This window comes from Cervus canadensis, chromosome 4 (assembly GCF_019320065.1).
Source record: "Cervus canadensis isolate Bull #8, Minnesota chromosome 4, ASM1932006v1, whole genome shotgun sequence".
NCBI lineage: Eukaryota > Metazoa > Chordata > Mammalia > Artiodactyla > Cervidae > Cervus > Cervus canadensis.
Window position 1 is genome coordinate 102,069,971 of NC_057389.1, and position 21,187 is coordinate 102,091,157.

A 21,187-nucleotide genomic window follows, 5' to 3' on the forward strand; every position below is an offset into this window, starting at 1 on the left:
GCCCAGTTCGCCCCTTCCCCACGTCTTCCCGAGGCGGGCGGGGTGCGGGGGCTGGCGTCAGCCGCAGTGACGCGCGTCGGGCCAGGAGCCAATCGGGGGCGGGATCGGCGCTGATGGACGGGGCTAGCGGCCAGTGGCGAGGCGCTAGCAGCACTTCCCGTCGGGGAGAGAGTGTAATATGGCGAAGACCTACGATTACCTGTTCAAGCTGCTGCTGATCGGGGACTCGGGGGTGGGGAAGACCTGTGTCCTGTTCCGCTTCTCCGAGGACGCCTTCAACTCCACTTTCATCTCCACCATAGGTAGCGGGGCTGGGGAGCGGCCGGGGGCGCGAGAGGCCCGGACCGGGCGCGCCCCTGAGGAGCTGGGGTTGAGGGAGCGGCCGGGCGGGATGGACCAGGGACCTCAGAGGATCTAAGGGAGGTAGAGGGGAAAAGAGCAGTCGCCTGCATCGTCGTTTGGGGGTTCCCCGGCCATGGGAGGGAGTGGGGACCAGGTGCCCATTTTGCAGATGGGAAGACTGAGGCCCCAACCCTCAGCCTGCTCAGGGAATATATGTCCTGGTTGAGGTCTTGGCCCCCGTCGTCTTGTTCTGTCTTCACAGCAGCCCTTGAAGCAGTTTTTGGTCTCCTCGTCTTACTAATTGGAAACAGGCATGGAGAATTTGTCCATGGGGAAAAGACAGCGACAAGTGACATCTGATCTTATTACGCACTTACTGTGTGCTAGGCGCTTTATGGTGCATTATCACACTTCCCAATGCTCTGTATTAGGTGCTGTTACTAGTTCGTTTCACAGATGAGGAACTTGAGGCTCACAGAGGACACTAGACTTGCCTATGGTCACACCGTCTACAGGTGGCAAGGATAGTATTTGTTCCCAGATATGTATGAAAATCCCATGGACGGAGGAGCGTGGTAGGCTACAGTCCATGGGGTCGCAAAGAGTCGGACAGGACTGAGCAGCTTCACTTTCACTTTATGTCTGAACCCAGAACTCAAGGCTCAACCATCCCAGAGAGATGTGAGCACTCATCCCCAGGACAAGCACAGCTGATCCATCTCAAAGCCAGGACTCGAACCCAGACATCTCCTCCTCTTTCCTCTGGAATACTCGGGGGTTGCACCCCTCTCCCTGACCTGTTTCCCCTGTGGATGAATTTCTTCTAGAAGGAATGGTGAGAGGGAGTCCAGAGACTTTCCCTGCCCGTGCTCAGCCTTCCATCCCACTTGAGGGTGACAGAAATGGCGATTGATAGCTGTCTGCTCTGGGACCTGTCATCTGGAGGCGGATGCCAGATAAAAGCTTCAGTGAGAAACCAAAATCAGCCGCTGCCACTGACAGCCCTGACTTCCCTATCGCTCGGCCCAGGACACTGGTTGTCACTTTGCAGAACAGCCCTTGCCTGCGGGGCCAACCCACATTGTGGTAGAACAGACTTGGCTTGTTGCTTCTCAGTTCTGACATCCATGAAAGTGGAGCTGACTTCTCCCCAGCCCACAAAAATGACCATTGTCCACATGAAAGGGTTTGACCTGAAAGTAACATCCATCAAACCGATGGCCTGCAAACTATGCAGCCTTGCTGTGGCGTGGGGAACTGGGAGAAAGATCACTAAGCCCAGGAGTTGGGGGGAAAAAACGTAGGAAATGGACTTTGCTTTATCCATGTGTGCCTTATCTCCCTAATCCACATAGAGAGCTGCCGATTCCATCTTTGCCTTCTTCCAGAGCTGCACTTCGCAAGACACTTAGCTGCCAAATGGGAAGAGAATTGGACTGTCAGTCATTATTCTGATGTCCAGGTGCTGTTTACCCTTGAACAAGCACTTCATCTCCGAGCCTTGTTTATTCAGTTTAGGAGTGGTGTTCTCTGTTTTGGCCAGCGCCTGGATGGTGGAGGATCAGAACTGTACAGTGAATAGGGGGCTTTCACCATTGTCAGTGGCCACCTAGAGGAAGCACAATGTCTCCTATCGTGACAGCATTCTTCCCCGGACACGGGTCCTTCTGGTTCCTCCCCCTTCCCTAACACCAAGGTCAGACTTTGGGGTTTTCCCTTTGCATCCCCACCAATCAGGAAGTGATCTTCACTCCTGGTAGACTGTGGCTCACTCTCAGTCCAGACCTCGGTTTCCCAGAGTCAGAACCTTCCTAGTGAGAATTTGGGGGTTGAGTTTTTTGTTTGGTTCTTAATTCTTGACAGGAAAACCCAGTCTAGTCTCTGAGGAGGCCAGCCTCCACTTACAGGTGAGGATGTAACTTGGGCAAGGTCATCTAAGGCGGTGACGTGGCACTTAAACCCAGGATCCCGCCCCCCCACCCCACCCCGGGATCCTCATTACATGTGTAGCCTTCCTGCTGGCCTCTGTTTTCTAGGAAAATTTAATTCCCCATGACCTTGAAGTTATGGCCTCATAACTCAGGCCTTGTAAAGTTTACACTTCCTAATTAAACTTGGTGTGTTAGTAAAACCCAAGAGGCAGATAGAACAGAGTGGCACTTGGAGTTCTGTCAATTGGACAGTGCTTCTTGATTTCATACATTCCCATGTATGTGGGCTTTCCTGGTGGCTCAGAAAGTAAAGAATCTGCCTTCAATGCAGGAGACCTGGGTTTGATCCCTGGATGGGGAAGATCCTCTGGAGAAGGGAATGGCAACCCACTCCATCATTCTTGCCTAGAGAATCCCGTGAACACAGGAGCCTGGAGGGCTGCAGTCCATAGGGTCGCAAAGAATTGGACACGACTGAGCAGCTAACACACACATACACACATGTGTAACAGGAGCAGGGGATGTTTTAGGAAGACTTTAAGAATGCTTTAAGAAGCCACGTGCATGTGGCTTAGTCCTGAAATATAGCCTAATGCATAGAGGCGCTTGGCACTGAGCGTACCGCTGTATTTTCTTTATAGATTGGGGATTAAGTGGCTGTTCATTTTCTACACAGGTTACGTTTTGCCAAAGCCTGCTCTTATAAACTCCATCGATTATTTGTGGTGCGAACTTGGCCCCGTGGCTCCTGGAATTGGTTCTCCCCAACTGGCTCAACCCCTGACTTCTCCTTAGGGCCCCATTGATTCATTCCTTCAGGGAGGTGGATGACGTATGTGAAAGTGCTTGCTAAACCATGCAGCACCACGTAGATCCCTTGCTCTTCATTTTTTTTTTCACGCAGCCATCTTTTCCCCAGTTCCTGCTGCACACCAGGAATCTGGCTCAGTGTAGGAGCGAGGGGTGACTTGAATGGATCAGGAGGAAGCGGAACTGTTAACTAGGCCTGCAGTCAAAGTTTGTGTGCAGGACTGGGTGATCAGCTTCTAGCAAATACATACTCAACCCTGCTGCGCTTGTCCCTGGAGATACAATCATAAATAAAAGAACACCTGCCCTCCTGGAGCTTACGTTCTAAAGGGCAGTACTCAGATGCAGGCTTACGTTCCCTCTCGTCCACAGGACAGCTCCTGAGGCAGGCAAGGATGGAATTAGCATCCCCTGCGGGGTTCTAGGCTTCCCAGGTGGCTCAGTGGTTAAAGAATGTACCTGCCAATGCAGGAGATGCAAGAGACCCAGGTTCAGTCCCGGGGTCAGGAAGATCCCCTGGAGAAGGAAATAGTAGCCCACTCCTGTATTCTTGCCTGGAGAATCACTAACAGGTATTCTAGTGGGCTACAGTCCATGGGGTCAAAGAGTCCGACCCGACAGAACAACTGAGTGCACACACATGAACCCTAGGTTCTAAGGAGTCAAGCCAGACCTCAGTCTCAAAGTTTCACAGGTGGAGGTTAAAAAATTATGTATATATTGATTGATTTATTGGGGTGCACCAGGGCTTAATTGAGGCATGAACTCTTAGTTGCGGTATGTGGGATCTAGTTCCCTGACCAGGGATTGAACCTGGGTCCCCTGCATTGGGAGTGCAGAGTCTCAGCCACGGGACACCAGGGAAATCCCCACAGGTAGAGATTTAGAACAAACTCCTAGGGGCAAAGACTGGACTTAGCTGTCACCCCTCCACGCAGGCCATTCAGATCGTCATGTTTTGTTCCTAGCTTCATGGAGCGAATAAACAATGTCAGGGATAATACGTGAAGAAGATGAAGCAGGCTGGAGAAGAGAGGATGGTTAGGAAGGCTCCCTGAGGAGGTGACTGGAACAGAGACCTGAGTGAAGGGAGAAGGGAGCCAGGTGGCCATGGAATGAAAGAACATTCCAGGAGGGGAAAGAGCAACCCTAAAAGCCTTGAGGCTGAAACATGCGTTGGCGGTGTGGCCAGAGAGGAGGCTGAGAGCCATGGGAGCTAAGGGGACCGGTTTAGAGCCCTTGGGCAACTGTTTTCACTTTATTCTGGGGCCAAGGAGTCAGTGGGAAGCCACTGAAAGGTGTTGGGGGAAATTTTTAAACAGTCTTATTATGGGGAGTTCCCTGGTGGCCTGGTGGTTAGGATCCCAGGCTTTCACTGCTGTGTCTCATTTCAGTCCCTGGTCAGGAAACTGAGATCCTGCACGTCACATGGCGTGACCAAAAAAAAAAAAGTTTTATTGACATATAATTCAACTCACCCATTTAAAGTGTATAAGTCGGTGGCTTCAGACCCATTTACAGAGTTGTACAGCCATCATCACAGTCAATTTGAGAACATTTTCATTATGACAGAGACACACCCACACCCCTAGGTCAATCTTAGCCCCCACACCCCTCGGCAACCAATAATCTCCTTTCTGTCGCTCTGGATTTGCCTTTTCTGGATGTTTCCTGTGACCGGGATTATATATTGTGTGACCTTTCATGTCTGGCTTCTCACTCAATGTCCTATTTCCAGAGTTCATCCACGTAGCGGCGTGTCAGTGCTCCGTTCCGTTTTAGGGCTGAGTAATAGACCACTGTAGGGACGGACTGCGTTTTGTTTATCCACTCGTGTTGGTGAACACACTGGAAGGTTTGGAGCCGAGGTTAGCTCAGTGACGTGGTCGAGTGTGTGTTTTGGAAGCTAGGGAGGGCGTTGAGGGGACAGTGGTGGGAGAGCCTGGAGGGCAGTTAGGAAGGCTGAGAGGTCGCCCTGGTGCTGGGGAAAGGGGCCTAGGGCCAGAGGGTGGGAGAGAAGGAGGGCAGGGTCAGGAAGGCTTCTTGGGAGGGCAGCTTTCAGCAGCGTTTGCCAGGCTGACAGGCAGGGTGGGGACCACTCACAGAGAAGGACCTGTACACGTGAGTGCTAGCAGCCCGTCTGCATCGGGTACATCTCGGCCTGGTGCCGCTGTGCTTGGAGAGCCAGGTACAGGTGGCAGGAAGTGGGGGGCTCTGGCACCCACTCCATGAGGCCACCAACCAGGGAAGGGAGGAGAGCAACGCTTTGGCACTTGAGCTGCCTGGGTTTGCCCGCCAGCCCTGCACCTCGCCAGCTTTCTTCTGTGCAGCTCCATTCCGTTCTCTAAGCCTCAGCCTCCCCTCCTGTGAGAGGAGAAAGTTCACCGGGCATCTCTAGATTTGTTTGAGGGGTTTAGAGATCCTGCATGTCCAGCGCCGGCAGGTGCCCCCGAGACTGTGGCAGCTATTACTGTACAGGTTGGCAGCCCCTGCCGTAGATGCAGCTTGGGAAAGACACGGACAGTGATGTGCCTTTTTGTCTTTTCTTTTCTTTCAGGAATTGACTTTAAAATTAGGACCATAGAGCTCGATGGCAAGAGAATTAAGCTACAGATATGGTAAGCTTTGTGGCCTTCATCAGCCCCTCTGCCAGCAAGTGCTTTGAGCTGGAAGCTCCTGGTGCCCCCCGCCCCCCGACCATGGCTCTCATCTCTTTGTGCCTAGCACAAACACTTTGGGCATTCTTCAGAAGCCCCAGGTGAAGGGACTTCCCTGGTGGTCCAGTGGTTAAGGCTCTGCACTTCCACTGCAGGGGGCATGGGTTCGATCCCTGGTCAGGGCACTGAGATCCCACATACCCAGAAACGTGAGTGTTAGTCGCTCAGTTGTGTCTGACTCTTTGCGACCCCATGGACTACAGCCCATGAGGCTTCTCTGTCCATGGAATTCTCCAGGCAAGAATACCGGAGTGGGTTGCCATTCCCTTCTCCAGGGGATCTTCCCGACCAGGATTGAACCCAGGTCGCCTGCGTTGCAGGCAGATTCTTTACCATCTGAGCCACTAGAGAAGCCCCATATCCCTAGCTATATGGCCAGAAAAAGAAAGGAGGAGCCGACAGAAGCCCCAGGAACGGTGCTCTGCTGGCTGATGGGGCTTAGAGTTGGTGTCCGCCCCCTCTGAGGACATAGCCACCAGTCCCAGTTCACATGTGGGCGCACACTGTGCCTCAGAGCAGCCTGTTCCCCTTGAGCTCACAGAGAACCCTCGTGGCAGCAGTGAAGGCCACCAGAATTGCAGGATAGGCCTGCCCAGCCTCTCCATGAGCCCGTCAGCTGATGAAGGAGGCCTGACATCACTTCCTCTTTTCTGTCCTGGAGACACCCAGGCCTCACTTCCTAACATGCAGACCTGAAACCCCAAAACCAAAAATGAGCTGAGACCAACGGTGAGATCTGTTTCTGTTCAGCTCACCTGGGACTGACTTTCTGTGCTCCATAAAATCAGAATTTGTGAGTCCCCATCACGCATTGTGGTCTGTAGGCCACCGCCCTAGGAAGGCTGGACTCAGGTGGTCAGATGTAGGAGGGCCTCACCCTGCAGCCCCGTCACTCGCAGGGGAAACACAAACCCTGAACCACGCAGAGAGAGGTCCCATCTGGGAGGGTAACTCAGTCCTTCCAGTCCAGGCACGTGCTTGTGTGTGGGATGGGGGCCGTGAGATGCGCTGCAGAGCTCCCTCCCTGCAGCTGTGTCCCCAGCTCAAGTCTCAGATGCTGAGCGCTGCCCCACCTGCCTGGCGGGTCCCCTCAACTTCAGGGGTCTCCACCTCTGAGCCCGACTTCAGAATTGAAATCTGGGTGTGGCCTAACTGATCCTCCTGAGCTCAGGAGGCAGCCAGTCTCTGGCCGCCTCGTAAGCTACAGGCCGTTCAAGTCCCTGTATTTTACAACACGTTGGCTCCCCGGCAGCCTCAGTGCCCAAGTTCAAAGGGACACTGCAGCAGCGAGCAAGAGTTCTGCTTTCTTTTCCCCCCCCTCCTCCTGCTTCGCTCTTAGCAATCACATTGGGGTTAATGACTCTCTTAAAGCTCTTCTAGAACAGCTGTAAAATAACTGATCATAACTGCTAACGCCACCTGCTCTTGGTGGCCAAAAGTCAACATGGCCCCAAATCAGGTGTGTCTGTCTGGTCCAGACATGCTGAGCCCTGAGCAGAGGGTGGTGCAGGGTCACAGGAGGAGCCCTGGGCCCAGAGACAAAAGCTGGGGTCTTGCTCTGGCTCTGCCACCGGCCAGTCGTCACCTTCAAACAGAATACTGAATACCCTCTGTGCCAGGAGCTAGACTGGGCAGGGGCGTATCTGACCCAGGTGTCGCCACCGTACCCACAAGAAAGGCCTTTCCCCCGGGGTCTCCACCAAGATGGTGAGCATGGAGCTACTTCCTGAGCTGCTCAGGGCTCCCCTAACTCAGCCCACCAACGAGGGCTGTGTTCCCCTGCCACCTGACCAGCCCCTTCCACGCACCTGGCCCCAGATTCTCACAAATAATACCATCCAACCTTGGCTCTTCTGTGGCCCAGAAACCTGGGGCGGGTCGGGGGGGGGGCGGAATCCCCAGGAAGACAGGGTATAGAAGAGGAGTCGTTCTGCCATATCCCCAGCCAGGAGACATCAGACAGCTGCCCTGGCCCTGGTTTCTTTCTCTATAATAATGGGGGGTGGTGCCCCGCAGCAGAGTCATGAATCAGAAGATGATGACCCGTGAGAAAGCTGGTTGTCCATCCATCCTGGGTAAAAGCCCCTCGTTACACTGTGATGATTGTTCTTGTTCTGCATCACCACTAACGTCCCTTCTTCTCCTTCTCGTTAGGGACACAGCTGGTCAGGAACGGTTTCGGACGATCACAACGGCCTACTACAGGGGTGCAATGGTATGTATTGGTTTGCGTGGGGTTTGGGGGTTTTTTTCTTTCAAGTCAAATGAACATCTTGTCCTTAGATACTGAAACCAGGGGGTTTCTGAGGAGCCCATGGTCTGGCTCCTTGGGGGTCCTTGGTCCCAGGTTAGTTTTAGGAGAAAGCCCTGTGCCCCACCTCTTCCCCTTGTCCATGCATCCCCTTCCAGCTCCAGAGACAAAGCAGGGTTTAAGGAAACCTAATTCCCCAGGAATGAAGGAAGACTCAGGAAGCCGGTTCTTCCAGGTGAGGTCAGGTAGATCGGAGCTGGCATGCCCCAACGCTGAGGAGCACTCATGTGGCCCACGTCAGTCTCTGTGGAATTTGCTACCGAAAACTTGAAGATCTTCCAGGAGCTGACTTGCTCTGGGTGGTTGTCTGTTATATCTGCTTCCTGGGCCTGAGGCGGGATGAAGTGATTGGGGGGACTCACTCTTCATCCGTCAAATATTTTCACCAAGCACCTTCCCCAGGGCAGGCCCAAATCAGATGCAGAGGGCAACCTGACCTGGACCAGGGTCCTGTCTTCACGATCCCCAAGCAGGCCCCGCGCCTGTGAGGAATGTATACAAAGCAGGGTGCCCAGGGGCTGCGGGGGGTGAGAGGAAGCTCCCCAAGACCTATTCGGCCACCGGGGTCGCTCTCTGAGCGCGTTCTCCTTACTTGGAAAGTGCTGCAGAGAACAGGAACATACCAGGCAGTTGTCCCAGGCAGAGAACAGGAATGTCCCAGGCAGTTTCTGGCCAGCTCCCCATTTCCAGCTCCAGCTTTGCCCCATCCTTTCCACGGTGCACCCCATCAGTCAGCTGCTTAGACCTGTTTCCTCCACGAGGCCATAAGCTCCAGGAGGGCTGGGCTACCTCTGGGTCCCCGGCACATGCCCGATGCCTGGGACCAAACTGAGTGTGCGAGGAGCTTGGGAAATGCCGGTGGACGGCAGCAATGAATAGAAGCATTAAGTATTTAGAGCATCCCACACAGCACCTGAACATAATAGAAACTCAATCATGTGGGCTGCAACCTTAGTGCTCCTCATTAAAATTAATTTACTAATTTTCCCCTCACCTTGCTGTCTTCTGGTACAGCAGAGGTCTTGGGGCACTTGGGTCCTGGGGGAGCTTTTGCTGTGTGGCCTCAGGCAGACCCTGTCCCTCTCTGGGCTGAAATAATACCCCCACCCACCAGCCACTCGCCCCTTTCACCAAGCTCTTCTCTGCAGCTGGCAGGGGGCCTAGGTCTTGACCATAAACCCCTGTGTGTAGGTGCCGTGATCATCCCCATTTTACAGTTGAGGAGCCTGAGGCTCGGCACCATTTTAGGCCCTGCTTAAATTCACACAGAAGATAAATGGGCCGGTAGTGAGTGACTGGCTCTTCCCAGCCCTCATGTCCTCAGCAAGCTCCTGACGAGGCAGGACTGAGCCATCTGTGAGACCCTGTCCAGCCCCAAGATGACCGTGTCCTCCCAGACCTACGCTAACTCATACGGACGCTGCCAGCTGTGTGTGGCCATTTGAATCTAAATCTGTTAAAGTTGGCAACCCAGGCCCTCAGTCCCACCTGCCGCACTTCAGGGGCCCCAGAGCCTTGTACAGCCAGTGGGGACCATAAAGGATAGGGCAGGGAACATTGCCACCACTGCACCCCATCATCACCTTTTCTTTGTCCTTGTGGCACTGGACCAAAGATTGGGGAGCATCGGGCATCTGATGTCTGGTTGTGAGCTTGCAGACAGATCTGAGGAGCTGTGCCCAAACAGGCCAGAGAGATGCTCACTTGGAGCCTTGAGGGGCACTTCAGGAAGGACCTGAAACAGAGTGATCCTGTGTTATGGGTTTCCCTGATGACTTAGCAATAAAGAATCTGCCTGCCAATGTAGGAGACAGAGGTTCGAGCCCTGGGTTGGGAAGATCCCCTGGAGAAGGAAGTGGCAACCCACTTCTTACACAGAAGACTTTTACCTTCTGTGGGAATGTAAGCAGGTCTTCTTGCCTGGGAAATCCCATGGACAGAGGAGCCTGGCAGGTTACAGTCCATGGGGTTGCAAAGAGTCGGACGTGACTGAGCAACAACAGATGTTTTCCAGGGACTCCTGTGCCTCCTGATGGAGTTGTATTCATTGCCCACCCCCCTCTCAAGCCACCACAGGTAAAAATCTGGGACCTTGGAATCTTGCATCCATGGCGCCAACCCAGCAGTGGTGGCAGCGGAATCCTAGGCCATCAGAGGGGCCAGTCCCTGAATAAAGGAGCAGAAAGGCCTCCCAGGCCTGTGGCGTTTCTAGCCCCGTGGGTAGAGGCCCCACTGATGCTTGATTCAGAGTGTCCACCCGCCAGTCTCCTCACGCTCAGCTTGGCTGGAGCGTGGCACACATCACAGCCACTAAAGGTTCCTTCAAGTCTTCCTGTCCGCAATCTCCATTTAGTTTCCGCAAGAGACCACTGGATGAAGGTTCCCAGATGGCATTTTTGAGGAGTCGTGGCTGTGGTGGGCTATAAGGCCACTTTATGTAGCCTCAGAGTCCCAGCGGGGATTGGGAATTGCAGCAGCTTGCTTGCCCTCTCTGTGGTTTTGTCACGGCCTCGCCCTGTGGTTATCTGCCCAGCACACATGGCCTGCGTTCTTACTCTGCAAATTCAGGTGGCCTTAGAGACGTCTTAGCCAGCACCAGCGCTTGTGAACGGAGGCTTTAGGCCCCTGGAGCAGGTGGTGGTTGTTGTTTAGTTACTAAGTCGTGTGTGACTCTTTGCAACCCCGTGGGCTGTAGCCCACCAGGCTCCTCTGTCCATGAGATTCTCCAGGCAGGAATACTGGACTGGGTTGCCATTGCCTTCTCCAGGGGATCTTCCCGGCCCAGGGATCAAACCCAGGTCCCCTGCGTGGTGTCACCGGCAGATTGTTTACCGCTGACCCCCCAGGGAAGCATGTAAGATGAGGGAATGGAGTGAGCCGGGCCTGGGCAGGACAGCAGGGGCCGTGTGCCTCGGAACCCGGGGGCCGAGCCGCACAGGAGCTGGAGATATGTTGCAGGCTGGCTCACCACATGCCCTGCGGGGATGTCCAGGGCGGCAGGGGGCCTGTCGCAGGGTGGCCCTGACCACTGCTTGATCCTGTGGAGAGTCCAGGGAGGTTCCTGTCATCAGCTCCATCAGAGCTGGGTTGGCATCATAAAGGTCACGTCTCTCTGCACTTCAGTTTCCTCTTTTATCAAGTGGGGTATTTGTCCTTCTTGGCAGTGGCGGGTTGTAGGCTCAAGCGGAGACGGGTTCCCTTTGCACCTGTTTCAGAGCCCATGGACTGCCTCCGAGTTGCTCACACGTTGGTTATAGAACCACAGAGGCCTCAGCGTTGCCTGCCCCAGGGCTTGAAGCCAGCCTAGTAATGGTGGGGTTGCTGGAAGGCACGCGGGCATCAGGGTTTGCCCCCCTAGGCCTAGACCCCAGTTGTGCCCTTTCCTTTCTCGTGTGTCTGGAGAGAGGGACCTAGCCGCCCCCCCGCCCCCACTTGCAGCCCCAGGGTCCCCATTCTCGCAGTGGGGACACTGGGGCCGCCCGGCCCAAGCCTGTGGCTCGGGGAGGCCTGTCACAGCGCCCAGCTCACGGCAGGCGCCAGGTGAGGGGGATGCTGGGATGACCAGAGGCGGCGGCCCTGGCTGAGTCTGGGAGGAGACTCGGCGGGGTGCAGGGTGAGTGGGCGTGGAAGAGACCGAGCGTCGCCACGGGTGGCAAGAGGGGGAGCGCGGTGGGCATCAGGACCTCGGAACACAGTCTGTAGAGCAGGGGCTGCAGGAGGCGAGGGTGGGAGGTCAGCCGCTGGGCCCTCGCTGGCTGCCAAGGCATGCGGGCTTGTGTTTTTCCTGCCCGCAGGGCTCCTCTGTAAGCATGAGGGTAGTGCTATCTGGACTTCTGGAGGAAGGGTCACATCGGTGGCTAAGGAACAGGACTGCAGCCTGGGCCACCAGGGAGAGGCTGGTGCTGGAGCCCAGCAGAAGGAAGGGTCCAAGAGGGTGTCCTGTCGGGGTCCCTGCTGCCCGCCTTGCTGGGGCCTCCCCCCGAGAGAGCTCGCAGCTTGTCCAGAGCCTGTGTGTCTGTCTCCCCCTGCTCAGGGCATCATGCTGGTCTACGACATCACCAACGAGAAGTCCTTTGATAACATCCGGAACTGGATTCGGAACATTGAAGAGGTGAGTCTCTGGGACCCCCTCCCATGCATCTGCGTCTCGGAGCGCCCTGGTTTACCCATGAGATCCCTGAGCACAGAGGCACCTGGAGGTAACTCGCTAGAAACAAGGAGGGACGGGAATCCACACAGTCGACCCTGGAATCCACCCAAGCGTGGCTTCGTCACGGAGCAGCCCCGAGAGCCTGTTCCCCAGCCGGGCTGTCTGGTTTGGGCGACCTCGAGATCAAGGAAGGAGACCCAGTGTCTGTGAGCACTCAGTGCTTTCTAGAGAAGGAAGGGTCTCGAAGTGGCATGACCTTTGTACTTGGAGGGTGTGGTGAGGGCGTGTCAGGCCGGACTTTGAGCTGCCACTGAGCCAGCTGTGAGCTGGGAGGAGGGACCTGTGCTCAGGCCAGCAGTGCTGGCCCCGCAGCAGCCCATGGGAGGAGACCTTGAGCCCTGAGGGAAGAGAACCCCTAGGCCCCCCTTCCCGCCCCACCGGTCCCAAGACCAGTGTGGTCATCTTCCTGCTCTCCAAAGAGCTTGCCCTCACCCCCAAAGCCTCCCCCAATGACAAACTTGTGGCTTTTGATGACTCACCGGGTGAGGCTTCCGATCTGAGAACTTTGTGCACCTGTGAAGCTAGGGCTGAAGGTCACAGCACAGTCGACATCTGTGGACAGCTGCTCTGGGCTGAGGACCCCACGTTTGCTGGCAGGAGGGGGCCTCGCACCAGTCTCTGGAAGCTCTCTGTTCCGGCCAGTAGGCAAGAGATCCAGTTAGTAGGACATTTGGGAGCAGCGGCGAGCATTTTTCTGAGGCCAGATCTAAGCTACAGCAAGAAGAACCTTTTATTTTTTTATTTATTTATTTTTTGTTTTAATGTATTTACTTACTTATTTAAAGTAATAATGTTAAACCTGTTTTGTGCACGAATGAAAAAGCACACACACTTTTTGAAAAAGAATTATATTTTTGAGAACAGAAAGGTTCTGTTTTCTTTAGTCACCTTTGACCCACCTTTTAAAGATAAGAAACATTATCACTTCATTTATAACACCAAAATGGAGACCCAGGATCAGAGTGGTGAAAAACTAGACTGTCAGTGGGTGGCAGAGCTGAGATTCAGACCCTCCTGTTTTTCTGATGTCTCTGCTTTTAAAGTGAGTGACTGTGAAGTCAGCCCACTCTTGTTTTCCCTCCTTGAGAAACTAGATAGGCTCGATCGTGGGTCTGGGTAGCTCTCCATTTCCTATGCTTTAGGGACCTTTTGAAATCCTCCTGTCATAGTTTGCACACTGGTGTATCTCTAAGGGCCTCTCGTGGCCCAGTCCTTCAGGAAGTGAGGCCCACTGTGTGGTGTAGAGGAGAGATGGAGGAAGGAACCATTTTCGGGCATGAAGTGAGAGTGAAAGTCACTCAGTCACGTCTGACTCTTGGCGACCGCATGAATTCTAGCCTGCTAGGCTCTTCTGTCCATGGAATTCTCCAGGCCAGAATTCTGGAGTGAGTAGCCATTCCCTTCTCCAGCGGATCTTCCCAACTCAGGAATTGAACCCAGGTCTCCCACTTTGCAGGCGGATTCTTTACGGTTTGAGCCACCAGGGAAGCCCAAGAACGCTGGAGTGGGTAGCCTATCCCCTCTCCAGCGGATCTTCCTGACCCAGGAATTGAACCAGGGTCTCCTGCATTGCAGGCCGATTGTTTACCAGCTGAGCTACCAGGGAATCCCTTTCAGGCATGAGGGCAGAGTTAAGGAAATGCCCTTAAGGCAGAGCACCCGGCTGGTGACCTGCCAAGGGCGAGGACCACCCTGAGCACAGCCTGTATCGAGCCCAAAGCAGGGGAGCTGGAGCCAGGCAGACAGCGCGCAGACAGCGCGCAGACAGCGGCGGACGCCTCTGGCGGGGGAGCCAGGGAAGAAGGAGGCGAGCAGGGGTCAGGACCCCCACCTCACTTGCCTCCCGTAGGCCAGACACCGCCAGCAGTCCAAGGACAAGCACAGTAGCCTGGTTGATAGAGCCCGTAGGGAAGGCGTCCTTGGCTGCCAGAAAGTACGCACTTGGTCAGGGTGGCAGGCAGAACCCTGCGCTCGGCCCTGGCTCTGAGACACGGGACAGGCCTCTCGGCCTCTCTGAGCTTCAGCTTGCCCTGTGTTCAGGGTGTGTCTAGCCGTCCTGATCACACCGCTCTGATCTTGGGGCACAGGTTGGCAGTGGGTCCACAGTCCAGTCCGACCTCACCTCTCCCCTCCCCTACCTGCCCCCCTCCCCAGCACGCCTCTGCAGACGTCGAAAAGATGATACTTGGGAACAAGTGCGACGTGAATGACAAGAGACAAGTTTCCAAGGAACGGGGAGAAAAGGTGGGTGTGGTGACCAGCTTGGCATAGCCAGGTACCGTGGAGCAGAGGGACCTCAGGGTCTAGAGTTCCCTGCACAGAGGCCAGCCCTGCCCTGCCCCAGATGGGCCTCCCGAGGGGGTTGGGGGACAGGCTTTAGAAGGGGGGAATCCCTTACCATCTTTATGAACAAAGACGACCCGCCCTCCTGGGATGCTAGGCTCAGCTAAGGCACACAACTGAGTTGGCCGTCTGGGCCTGTGCCTTGGGAAGGGAAGGTGGGTGCACATGCCCGGCCAGGCTTCAGGTTGAAGACTGAAAGCAGCGAGGGCTTCCTGCTGTGCTCTGCGGCTCCCACACAGCATCGTGTGGGTCCCTGTGAGGCCAGAGGGGCAGAGAACAGAGCCGTGGTTTGAGCCAGGCCCCCTCGACCCTCCTGCCAGGGACGTTCACCGCCTACTCTCTGCTGGGGCCTGGAGGGCGTAGGCCCCACTCTGTCTCAGCTCTCTCACCGCTACCTGCTTAGGGTGCTGTGCGGGGTTCAGGGCACCCAGCGGCTGATGTTCACATGTGTGTCTCCCTCCCAGCTGGCCCTGGACTATGGAATCAAGTTCATGGAGACAAGCGCAAAGGCCAACATCAACGTGGAGAACGTGAGTCCCAGGCTCACGGCACCAGCCCCTTTGGGCCGAGGGTCAGATCGCACCCTCCAAGGAGGCTGTGTCTCAGGGACTGGCCACAGCCTCCCTCGGCCTCTAGACTGATGACTGAGAGGCTCGCCTTGAGCAGCACCACGTGCCCGGCCCCTTGCAAGGCCCAGGCAGTTTGGGGGGATCGCCCCCTTGTTCCGACACCAGCAGGGGCCAGTCCCAGCTGGGTACCTAGGACACAATCTCACTGGCTCTCGGGCCGTGCTGGGGAGCAGGCGCAGTTTTATAGGTGGGGGGACCGAGACGCAGAGAATCCTCCCGGCTGGCGCCCAGGCTCACCTCCAGGTTCGCGCTTTCATTCACAGCGCCCGCCCGTCCAGAGCAGGGGGCCCTGCCCAAGACTTGGCCCAGGCAGGCCTTCCTCTCCGCTCCACCAGCCCTGTAGCACCCTGCCTTCTGCTCCATTCCACCACTTCTGAAATCTTTCCAGAATGGATCTTCCACGCCACTCCCGACCTCAGCCACCTACAAGAGGCACAGAAAGCCGTCCCTAGCTGGCCCCAGCCAGTGTGTTGCCTGTGGCTCAGGCCCCGCCCACCTCTCTCTGACCCTGGCCCCCTGTGCCATGCCCTCCTCCAAGCCTTTACCATGGTCCCATCCCCCTTCCCTTCCCCGTCAGGGACAAGTCCATGTGGCCCCTCCCCCAGGAGGCCTGTGCCATCCCCCAGGCCCTTAGGCCTACCACTTTGGGCATTTGGGCATCCCTGGCACCCTGAGACCCCCTCCACAGCAGAACTTGACCACATCAACGAGTTTTCAGTGAGACTCTGCCTCTCCCCAGACCAGCAGCCCTTGACAGCACATGCAAAGGCTGATTCATCCCTGTATTAGGCTCGGGGCAGGGTTGGTGCCAGAGTGGGGTTTGGGAGTGCTGCCCAGATTGGGGTGTGGGGGGAATACATGGTCAGGAGGCTGGCACCAGCAGCAGCCTGGGATCAGGTCAGCTTGAGCCTTCACCCATCCTGGGAAGGTAAACCTTTGACCCTACCTCCCAGGCCTTTCAGGGCAGCGACCCAAAATGAAGCTTGTTTGGCCAAGGAGCCACTTGTCTTTCTGCCCTGCCCCTGACTGTTAGAAGCAGGGCAGAGCAGGCAGCACAGGGATCGAGGACTGAGAGCGCGAGGAGTCAGTGAGCCCCTGGCTGCCTTGGGACAAGTCACTGGGCCCCCTCCAAGCCTCAGTTTCCTCTCTGACCAATCAAGGGTGATCCCACCTCCCTGGATCATTGGCTCAGGGGAAGTGGTGGTCTGGGTGAGCGGGGGTGTCCCTGCAGTGGCAGGAGATAGATGGGGATGGGCAGGTGAGCCCCATGCCTGGGTCTCTGTCCTAACACTGTTACCACCCTGCCTCGCTGTTGAGACACACCCATTGCATGGCAGGGGCCAGGAACCAGCCAGCCCCCATCTACCTCCCACTCCCAGGGTGCTAACCATGTACCTATTCCACAGGCATTTTACACTCTCGCCAGAGACATCAAAGCAAAAATGGATAAAAAATTGGTGAGTGGGGGTCCCTGTTGAAACTGGCCGGCATCGCCCCCAGTGGTGTGATCCACCCCTGGGCGGGGCCCTGCCCCTGAGGGCTGCACCTAGGAGGGCATCGCTAGGAAAGGGGGCCGAGTTAGCAGGTGGCGTGGGGGCATCCACCCGGAGCTTGCTCATCAGCTTCATCTTTTTTTTTTAAAGAATGACATTGTTGTTTTTGTTGTTTTTAATTCATTTATTTTATTATTTATGTGGCTGCACTGGGTCTTTGTTGCAGAGTCGGGGGCTACTCTAAGTTATGGTGCTCTGGCTTCTCATTACATTCGGTGGTTTCTCTTGCTGTGGCTCACGGGCTCTAGGCTCGAGGGCTTCAGTAGTTGCAGTGAGTGGACTCAGTAGTTGTAGTACACAGGCTTAGTTGCTCCACAGCATGTGGGATCTTCCCAGATGGAAGATCGAAGCCATGTCCCCTGCATTGGCAGGCGGATTCATATCACTGTGCCACGAGAGAAGTCCATCATGAGCTTCATCTTTCCTCTGGCCCAGAGCTACTCAGTAGCAGGCACAGCTCACTAAGCCCACCAGCTGGCTGGGGACACACGGCCCTTTCCTTCCCTCTCAGGAGCCAAGCCCGCAGGAAGATGGAGGGCCTCCTGCAGAAAAACCCGCCAGGCAGGCCGAGAACCACAGTCTACCGAGTCGCAAGGCCCCCAAGCAAGGCTTGCGTCTTGACAGCTGCTGGTTTTCCATCCTGACAAGTCTGGCAGGTCGACAGCCTTTTTCCTTCCAGCCTCAGTCTGCAGGTTGTGCCGGCCTTCAGTGCTTCCCAGGGCTCTGAGGCCTCTAAGAGGTCCTGCCTGACTCCCTCCCTCATACCCTTTCATTCACTTCCAGCTTGTGGGTTTACCACACGAGCAGTCTCGTAGTCCCAAGCATTCGGCATCACTAGTGCTTTCTTGGTGGAGTCCGGACGCTCAACTGTTTTGGGGGCATGTTCAGCACCGAAATGCTGTCGTGAGCCTTGCTCCGGGGCCTCTGTTCCAGGAACCATTCTGTTCCTGCCAAGTGATGCTTCCTGTTGTCTGACACAAGAGCTTGACGCACTCTATGACCCGTTCTACGTCTGGTCATACAGGACTGCATGCCCAACACAAAACACCATGCAAGTAGTTCACATCTGCTTCAAAATGAGTGTCACTTTCATAATTCTAAGATGCTGTGAATTGAATTGCAGAGCACATGATCGACTGAGTAGCAGCTCTTTAGCCAAAACAGGAAACAGTCTATGTAAGCCGACGTACTTTTAGAAAAATTTTCTTACAGTTGTAATTTTCTTAGAATTCTTTCCTCTTCAATATAACTGTAAAATTTTGATTCTTAACCACCGTTCTGACTCACTTGGACCCACTGGGAGTTACACTGGGCATCATGACAACACTTTATGCTTTCATTTTTTATTTTATTGTATGATTATTACGTTTTATTTCGGCTGCGTTGGATCTTTGTTGTGGCACGCAGGTTTTCTCTAGTTTCAGCACGTAGGCTCCTCCTCCAAAGCATGAGCTCTAGAGTACACAAGCTCAATAGTTGCAGCGCACAGGCTTAGTTGCCCCATGGCATGTGGGATCTTAAGTTCCCTTACCAGGGATCGAACCCACGTTCCCCGCCTTGGAAGGTGGATTCTTAACCGCTGGCCCACCAGGAACGTCCCTGCCTGTGCTTTTCATACAGGCCTGTTGGTTGCTTCCTTCCAAGGCATAGATTATGAGATGCTGATGCTCAGCGATAATCTAGATTATGAGATGCTGATGCTCAGCGATAATCTATGTAATTTCTTTTTTTTTTTTAACTAAGTTGCAAATCACCAACAGTTAAACTCTGTCCAGTTCTTACTACGTTTGTTTATGTTCAGAGTGGCAGCCCCAGATCCTTTCCTGTCGGTCTTTTTATTTTTTTTTTAATGTAATTGACATGGGACATTGTATAAGTTGGGCATTGTTGTAACATTCAACAGTTACTGTTGAATAAATTCAGATTTTACCTAAGAGCTGAAAGATGAGAAGAAATTAGTCAAAGAAACAGTGCCTGCACCCTTCCAAACATGTGGGGGAAAAATAGGATTTCAGATGTCAGGGCTGGCAGGGGCCAGATCAGAGGCTTCAGATCCTGGGCAGCAGCCCTGATGGGTTTTCAGAAGGGCTTGAGTTGAGGGCATGCCTCGCCCGCAGCAGGGCGGAGGGCGAACCGTGGGGAGAGGTGGGAGCCGGAGCCTTGGCACGGGGACAGGGAGGCCAGAGGGTGTGAGCGGCAGCGGGACCCGGAACCCAGCACCTTCACGTCCCAAGAGGCAGAGGCTTTCGCTGCCCCTCAGCTGCCTCACTGATAGGTGCTCGGCACAGATGCGTAGACAAACAGAAAGGAGGGAAGGATGGGTGACTGGAAAGAAGGAAATGGGGGAGAAGAGTGTGAGGTGGGTGAATCAGTGGTTGGAAAGATGTTGGAAAGGGGTGGATGGGTAGATGAATGAGTGTTTAAAGGAATACATGGTTAGAAGGAGTGATGGATGGGTAGTAGATGAAAAGCAGATCTATGGGTGTTTGAAAGATGAGTTGTCAGTTGGAGGGGACAGCTGGAAGGATTGATGGATGATCAAAGGGGAAGGTTGGGATGGTTGGTTGGAAGGAGATGGATGGAAAGAAGGAAGGGGGTATGTGGACGATGGATGGGAGCGAGCAGGTGGTTGGATGGAAGGGGATGGAAGATGGTTGGATGGAAGGAAGGAGATGGGTGGATTGTTGGTTGGAAAGGGTTGGATGGAAGGAGTTTGATGGATGATGGATGGGAGGGAGTGGGTGGTTGGACGGAAGGAGACGGGTGGACGGTTGGCTGGAAGGTGACAGATGGATACAGTGGCTGGTTGATTGAGGGGCATAGAGCTCATGTTGCTTGGCTGTAACCCCAGAAAACCCCTTGTGATTTCAGGAAGGCAACAGCCCCCAGGGGAGCAACCAAGGAGTCAAAATCACCCCGGACCAGCAGAAGAGGAGCAGCTTCTTCCGATGTGTTCTTCTGTGAGGAGTGTCGCCTTACTCTGAGCCTCGCTCGGCCCAGCTGACTGTGCCTGTCCTGAGTGAGCCCCTCACTCAGCCGGGGCCCTCCCCCTCCAGCACCCCCAGCCGCGGCTGCGGCCACTGGGCCCACGGCCACCAGAACACAATCGAGAAATCGTTTATTTTAGCAACTGATCTTTTTCAACTCTGGAGATGGAATGAGTGAAAAGAACCTGCTGTCTTTCCTGCGACGTCCGCTGAATGGGTCCACACAGCGTGTAACTAGAGAGAGAGAGATGGAGTCGCGGCGTGGCCGTCAGTAGCAGCCCACATAGCAGGCCACCGCCTCTGGGCCTCGACAACCAGAGCCCCACTGGGAAGCCCGTCCACCATCCACGTCCCCCTGCAGCAGAAGCAAGGCCCCCGCCGAGGCCGGCGATCGCTCCCGGAGTGCTCGGCTCCGCATGCTGAGCACGATGACCCACGTCAGGCCGGGAAGCACCTGCCCCGCGCGTCCGACGCCCACTGTCACCTCTCCTCTCGGTTTCTGGACAAGTGACAGAAGCCATTATCCCCACCCCCACCCGTCCCCCCCCCATCCCGTCACATTTTAACTGTCAGACCAAAGGGAAGCACAAATTAAGGAAGTCCTGAGGAAAGAAGCATGGCGTGGCCTTTCCTGTTTACAGCCAGGTCTGGTCCCTTGGGCCAGCCGGGCCTCGGGCTCGGCCGGCAGGCCTCTCCAGCAGTCCCCACCTGAGCTCCGAGGGCTCCCCGTGCGTGCCTCGGGGCCCCCACTCAAGCCGTCTCCACTCGGCCCGCCCGTCGGGGCGCCCACTCCTCTTCCTCCTCCCGTCGTCTCCGAATTGGACGTTCTTTCTAGAGATTTTTATTTTTCCATATCCGTAGTGTCAGGAGGTGATTCCGTCTTTGATTTACAGTGGCAGACCCAGGTGATCTATAACACTCGCATACCCTTCCCCACCGAGAGCGCAGGGTGGCCTGCGGGGCCGGGCTGCAGAGCAGTCTGGGTGGGTTTTCAGCTGCCGTCATTGCCCAGTGCTGTTTCAACAGCTCTTAAGTTCCCGGAGCGACGGCAGCCGGGACCAGGTCGCCAGGTTAGAGGGGTGTCACCAGGGAGCCTTTCTCTTTCTTTTTTGAATTAAAACCAACATACCAGCAATAGTCTGCTCTCCCCTGGAAATCTCTTTAACCTGCTCTGTTTACGTCGATAAATGCACTTACGGAAACCAAACCAATTAAAGCTCATTTCAAAGCTAACGGATCTTTATGTCCGCATTTTCCGTGTAGGTACACGGATGTGGCCACACGTTGTGTTCACAGGATGCCTGCTATTTAAAACACAGCCCAGGTCAGCAGGGGCCTCAGGTCAGGATGGGAT

At 55.1% G+C, this 21,187-nt stretch overlaps 1 protein-coding gene across 1 annotated transcript; it reads left to right on the forward strand.

The window, feature by feature from the left end:
• On the forward strand, positions 1 to 21,066 carry RAB8A (RAB8A, member RAS oncogene family). Its single transcript, XM_043467192.1, has 8 exons — positions 1 to 302; positions 5,641 to 5,701; positions 7,955 to 8,015; positions 12,145 to 12,222; positions 14,476 to 14,565; positions 15,129 to 15,194; positions 16,700 to 16,750; positions 19,718 to 21,066. Exons 1-8 carry the CDS (start codon positions 179 to 181, stop codon positions 19,808 to 19,810), a joined length of 624 nt encoding a protein of 207 aa, XP_043323127.1. The 5' UTR covers positions 1 to 178; the 3' UTR covers positions 19,811 to 21,066.
• The last annotated feature ends 121 nt before the right edge of the window (positions 21,067 to 21,187 follow it).

Bases quoted from the DNA above. Each gene is read 5' to 3' on its own strand.
- RAB8A (XM_043467192.1), top strand. From the start codon at position 179: ATGGCGAAGACCTACGATTACCTGTTCAAGCTGCTGCTGATCGGGGAC. The intron at 303-5,640 runs GTAGCGGGGCTG...CTTTTCTTTCAG, and splicing joins CACTTTCATCTCCACCATAG to GAATTGACTTTAAAATTAGG. The intron at 14,566-15,128 runs GTGGGTGTGGTG...TCTCCCTCCCAG, and splicing joins CCAAGGAACGGGGAGAAAAG to CTGGCCCTGGACTATGGAAT.